Raw genomic sequence first — 6,436 nt, 5'->3', positions numbered from 1 at the left:
CTAGACTCCTTTTGCACGGCGTGGTGAGGCAAATAAACGCAATTGTTGTCGTTGGGTGGTTGGCTTAAATATTCCATATGATTTAAATTTTGGTATTCTAACATGAAATCTACATAATTTGTTTTAACGTGTGGGTTTTTGATCAAATTCCTTTCAAGACTAAAAAAGCGTTTGAGAGCTGCATTTCGTGAATTACCAATATTTATTTTGTTATTTTTAATGGGCAACCGTACAATAAATCGCCCGTCATGGTCCCGTTGGACAGTTTCCCGGAAGTGGGTTTCACAAAGAATTTCGTCTTCGTTAGACGCATTCTTATCGTAATCCGCCGTAATTACTGGTTTTTCCAATTCCCAAATCTTTCTTGCCTGTATTTCTAAGCCGGAGTCGGGTCCGGATATGGAAATATTGCATGTTGTAAAATTTGTCGGTAAGTTTATGGTACCGAGAGGGCCTCCCACAATAAACCCTAAATGTGTTTTTTGAAATATTAACCCACTGCCCGGCGAGGACAATTGGCCTATGCAAAGTAAATTCCAAAAAAGGCCGGCTCCTATCAAAAGATCTATTGTACCCGATTCGAAAAACTTGGGATCTGCTAGTTTTATGGTTTTGGGAATTTCCAAAGATGAGGGGTTGATAGACACTAACGGAAGATTTTCGGTTATTTTGTTCACCACGATGCAATTTATTTTTGTTGAGTACGCATTATAAATAGATTTTATACCCACATCTAAAACTTGCTTTTGAGAAGAACTTGCCGCTCCATTTAAACCCTTAATTTGAATATTTATTTGTTTCGTGCTCAATTTTAGCTTTTTAATCATCGGTTCAGTTATGTAATTGGACATAGAACCTGGATCCAACAAAGCTCTACAAGTTTCATATTCATTTTTAGCATTTTTAATAAGAACTATAGCCGTTGATAGTAAAACGGAATCTGAGCATTTTAATAAACTAGAAGAATGATTACTTTAAGTTACTGAACTATTTTCATCGGCGTCAGCTTCGTCTGTATGTATTAACGTATTATGTTTTTTGTTACAAGCTTGACATTTATGACTGGTACGACATGTAGCAACCTGATGATTTTCTCGGAGACAATTGATGCATAATTTAAGACGTTTAACTTGCGCTATACGCTCGGGAATTGACATTTTCAAAAAATCTATACACTGAAAAATTACATGAGATGATTTTTTATACATTGAACAAGATGCTTGTTTTTTATTAGTGGTTATGTGAGAAACAGTCTTTGATTTGTTGAAATAATTATTTTGTTTATGATAAACCTTTCCTTCATTTGATGTTTTATTATTCGACATATAACTTAATGATTCCAACATTAAACAACGTTTTTCTAGAAAGTCAATAAACTGTTTGTAAGTCGGTACATCTTTATCGAGGGAAAGTTGCCATTCACGTTTTGTACTATAATCCAACTTTTCTACAATGACAGGAATAAGTAATGCATCCCATTTGTCCACCGTTATTCCTAATGATTTTAGAGATGTTAAATTCGACACCACCGTATCGACAAGAGCCCGCAATAAGGATGGTGATTGCTTATTTATACTAGGAGCATTTAAAATGGACATTACGTGATCTTGCACTATTAAACGAGTATTTTTGAACCGATTAGTTAGTAATCTCCATGCCTCTTTATAATTTTCATCGTTAATAACTAAAGATTCGATGGTACGGAAGGCTTCGTCGCGCAAGGAAGACTTTAAATACTGAAATCGCTGACGGTTATTTAACGCTTTATTCTCATCTATCACCGATTTGAACGAATTTTCAAAATTTAACCATTCTTTGTAATCGCCACTAAATGATTTGATATTTAAAACGGGTAGATTCAACTGCATGCTGTCATTAGAATCTCGTGGATTTTTACCGTCCGTAGGGTTAAGCAATAAAGAAGTCGATGGAACCGGAACCGCGAGACTTTTTTCTATAATATCGTTTATAAGACACACAACATCGCAATAACGAATTTCAAATTCCGATCTGCAGCCTTCGTAGGCTTCTGCGGCCCCCTTTTCAAGTTGCTCTATCTGGTATTGAGTTTCGTCAAAATCGTTTCTAATTCCGTCAAGAAGTGATAATCGTGCTTTTAATTGATTGATACTGACCCCAGGACTATATGACTGTACATATTCCTCTATTCGTTTCAATTTATCATCAATGGTTTTCAATTTGCTTTTTTGCTGATCTAATTTAGACATATTTTTGAATAATTAATGAACCTTAAAGCCAATTAAAACTGTCTAGATACACAAATACGCGTTGAAGCTAGCCGTGCGAATATGGTAAAAAAGGGAAATCTTAGGACAAAAGAGCCACTAACCTTTCTCCTCTCAATGGTTTACACTCGTCCACGATAAGAGTGTAGCTGAACGTGTGCTGACTCCCTCTTGTTGAAGCCCTAGTTCCGATGTTGAGATTTTTGCACGGGGTGGTGATTCCTCTTCGGAGATGCTGCCCACTGCTGCCGCGAAAATCGCTGAATGACGACTTCTTCCACGGGGTGGCGTTCCCTCGTCGGAGATGTTGCCCACTGCTGCCGTAGAAATCGCTGAATGAACCTCTTCCGCGGGGTGGTGTTTCCTTTGTCGGAAATGCTGCCCACTGCTGCCACGGAGATCGCTGAATGAACCTCTTCCACGGGGTGGTGTTTCCTTTGTCGGAAATGCTGCCCACTACTGCCACGGAGATCGCTGAATGAACCTCTTCCACGGGGTGGTGTTTCCTTTGTCGGAAATGCTGCCCACTGCTGCCACGGAGATCGCTGAATGAACCTCTTCCACGGGGTGGTGTTTCCTTTTTTTAGAAATGCTGCCCACTGCTTCCACGGAGATCGCTGAATGAACCTCTTCCACGGGGTGGTGTTTCCTTTGTCGGAAATGCTGCCCACTGCTGCCACGGAGATCGCTGAATGAACCTCTTCCACGGGGTGGTGTTTCCTTTTTTAGAAATGCTGCCCACTGCTTCCACGGAATTTGTTAGTTGAAAACTTCTTCCATGGGGTGGTGTTTCCTTTTTTAGAAATGCTGCCCACTGCTACCACGGAACGTCACTACCACGCGTCGCGTTTCAATTCCGAATAATACAGTCGCGGTATTAATATCCGGCTCGAAGGACCAATGTGGAAACTGTAGTGATTATTATTTGTGGAAAGACGTGTACTTTTAACAACGATTTATTGATATTATGTACATGTCATTATATATACTTGATAAAGATAATATTTATGTATTTTTGCGACACGTGCCCGTTGACGAGTTGTTGGTGACTCTGTGTCCGCCACTCGTTCGTCCAGGAGGGCGGTGATGAATCAATTTGGGGGTGGTATCGAACACCCGACGAGAGCCGAGCAGCCGAGAACTTCGGGTGGTACCCTACCACACAATAGCTTTAGTCACATCACAGTGCCTAGTGTACAGAATAAGATCTGAGGTTCTACCCGTTCTACCTGTGAAATTAGTCACTGAATTAAATTGAGTTAGGCAAAAAAGTTAGTGAAAGATTCATAGGACATGAAGACAGATGAACTCCCCTTTGACGAGGCCACTTAACCATTTCAGGAATATTAAAGTCACCCAGAATAAGAAGATCAGAGCCATAGAGGAAGCTCAAAGACATAAAAGTCTCAAAAAGTACTACATAACACATGCATTTGATTGCCAAAGTGGTAAAAGTAAGACGAGAGCGATAGAAATCGCTACACTCGTCTCAAAATAATAACGAAAGAAACTTATCAGTAAATGACAAAAAAGTACAAAACTCCGATAGCGAGAAGCGACCACTGGTTAATAACCACTGAAAAAATCAAAGAATTAATACAAATTACTAAATAAGGATTCACTTAATGCGAGATTTACACATTATCAAGAAAATAAACCAGTCCGGGTCTATAAATTGGAACAAACTCACCAGTTTTTAGGCTTCAAACTTCAAACCTAGAGCACTCACAGACGCGATCAAACACGATCATTCAACCGACTTCGAATGAATATGGTGGCGACGTGTAAGAAAAACCACCTTCAACTTTTTTTTCCGACTTTTTCTTTGCAGAACTGCATCAGGTACCGATTCGGAAGATTCCTGTAGGAGCAAAACTGATGGAGCCAACAATTCATTTTATTCAGATAACCCATACTGATCTATCACCAAAATGTAATATTTATTATTTCTCTTATTTATAGAATTATATTGTTGAAACTTGAACATTTTTTATTTTTTTCCAAATTTTAATTTTTATACCAAAAGTAACATATAGGCAAAACACATTAAGCACAGTTCATTGAATCCCTACTATTGTTGCAATAAAAAAATCCATTTTAAGACTGATGAAATTGTTAATTTGTAACCTACATTAATCAAAAATCAACCTTTATATCATTGTAATTTTATTAGATGTACATATACAGCCTGTTATTGAAAGGTACGTACAAAATAAAATCGGCAATTGGTCTCGAAGTATGGGTGCTAAAAGTTAAAAAAAGTTCAGGTAAAAGTGTTCTCCTTTCAGAGATAAAAATTATTGAAATTTATGTCCAAATTCGTTGTACGCCTCTGATAAAAAGATCATCTTTCGTTTCTATAGCAACATTTAGTCTTGACAAAAGTTTTATTGTTACAGTTGCTAGGATTTACTAAAATAAATTAATTTTACGTATTTATCCTTCAGTAGCGTCTAAAAAGGTTGGATAAGGGTTAATTTTCCCCTTATAATTTTGATAACACAAAATAAGTTTTTCCGACTTCTTAGACTTCGCGAAAAACTGTTCATTTTGTTGTGCGTACCTTTCAATAACACCCTGTATTAAGACGATTAGGTATGAATAAATTACATATTTATTTTTATACTGACATCTGCTTGTTTTCCGTGTGATTATGATTATGGTACTATTAAATAATTACTTTCTCTACTTCAAATCAAAAAGGAATGAACTTAATTTACTAGCTAGTAATGAAACAACTTTAGCATGCATCTCCATTTAGTTAGTTACTTTTTTTAATATAAAAACACGTCGCAATGCCTTTTTTTAAGAATTATAACTATTTATCATAATCATAATGGATAGACAACTGGACATTATTTAACTTGTGTGTGGCCCGCCCAGACGAGTCGCTACTGATGGCCGAACAATGCAAATATAATGTATGCAACCCAATATACACCCTATTCTTGATTCTAAGATTGTGGTTGTCGACAAGTGTCGAAAAGTGGTTGATAACATGATAACAGTATATTATTTACTGGTTTGGAGGCTACATGTTATTAGTAAATTCAAACACAATTCATTTGTCATAAAATAGTGTAATTTATACAAAACAGTTTTCGAAATGGAAATATAATCATGTGAGATAAGACTTCCGCATTATTTTAGAATGTTATTTTTGATTTGAATATTATCTAGCTTGTGTCTTGCCCCCTAGACAAATCAACTAAACTAATACAACGTATGCAACCCAACATACTCCTCTTTTGGAAAATGTGTCCTACAAATTATTATTAACACAACAGCAACTTCTACACAAAATTATGCTTCTAGTAATTCACAAAATAGTGTAATTGAAAAAACGAAAATATTATGAAAAGTGCCTTATTTATATAATGGTCATGAAACATGTACAAATTAATTCTACTGATATTTATACACAAAAAACAATGAAATGTGACGGTGGAATTTGCAACTACTGTGCTGCTACTGCTGTTCGTGTCTTGTTCTGAATTGGTAAAAAGAGCTTAAATTCTGCAGGCAACTCGTCCTCTGAGTATAATCTATCCGAGAAGTATACTCTCCGAATTCGACAATTAGCATGCACTTGAACTCGCAACGTTTCCACATAATTTGTGCCGTAGGCACGTCTCGTAAAATCTGCTACATTAAACTGAATTTGGTTCCATCCTTCATCTAACCTCATGGGCATTGTACAAATAAACGGCTTCACTCTTGTTGTTGATTGGTAATTACTAGCCCTAAATCTTCTTCTAACGTTTTTATCATCTAGAATCTACAATAAAACACATGTTTTATTTGACCTCACAAACTGTCTACATACTTGGACTTCAAAAGTAAAATACTTTTTCAGATTTTTCACGATCATGACCAGATATGGAAGTTTAATTCCGAGAGTTTTTCGTGGATCGGCTGGACACGTGATGTAAGTTGTGCTAACGTTACATCCTACAACCTCCAGGACTAAGGACTGGATGTCCTCGTCCGTGATCCTTTTGATATGGCCATTTTTGACTTTCTTATCCCAAATTTGAAGCGGCTTACTGCCAATACTATACAAAATCGAAAGGAAACCACTTTGGAACGTATTTTTAAACATTATCACGGTTTACAAGAAATTTCACTGTAAATCATGACCCCCCAACCAAATGTGAGGTTACGACGCGATTACGGAACGATGTAAACAA

General features: G+C 36.8%; 1 protein-coding gene across 1 annotated transcript; it reads right to left on the bottom strand.

The window, feature by feature from the left end:
- Positions 1 to 5,310: 5,310 nt before the first annotated feature.
- Positions 5,311 to 6,436, bottom strand: LOC135126546 (cilia- and flagella-associated protein 20). The gene is made up of 2 exons (XM_064052577.1): positions 6,073 to 6,436; positions 5,311 to 6,024 (listed from the first exon to the last, which is right to left on the bottom strand). Exons 1-2 carry the CDS (start codon positions 6,346 to 6,348, stop codon positions 5,704 to 5,706), a joined length of 597 nt encoding a protein of 198 aa, XP_063908647.1. The 5' UTR covers positions 6,349 to 6,436; the 3' UTR covers positions 5,311 to 5,703.

The sequence above is a fragment of the Zophobas morio genome, unplaced genomic scaffold (assembly GCF_036711695.1).
Source record: "Zophobas morio isolate AGI-343-1 ecotype UQ-CSIRO unplaced genomic scaffold, CSIRO_AGI_Zmor_V1 ptg000011l, whole genome shotgun sequence".
Taxonomy (NCBI): Eukaryota; Metazoa; Arthropoda; class Insecta; order Coleoptera; family Tenebrionidae; genus Zophobas; species Zophobas morio.
This window is presented reverse-complemented; position numbering and strand designations above follow the sequence as displayed.

Bases quoted from the DNA above. Each gene is read 5' to 3' on its own strand.
- LOC135126546 (XM_064052577.1), bottom strand. From the start codon at position 6,348: ATGTTTAAAAATACGTTCCAAAGTGGTTTCCTTTCGATTTTGTATAGT. The intron at 6,025-6,072 runs GTATGTAGACAG...GTTTTATTGTAG, and splicing joins ATTTTACTTTTGAAGTCCAA to ATTCTAGATGATAAAAACGT.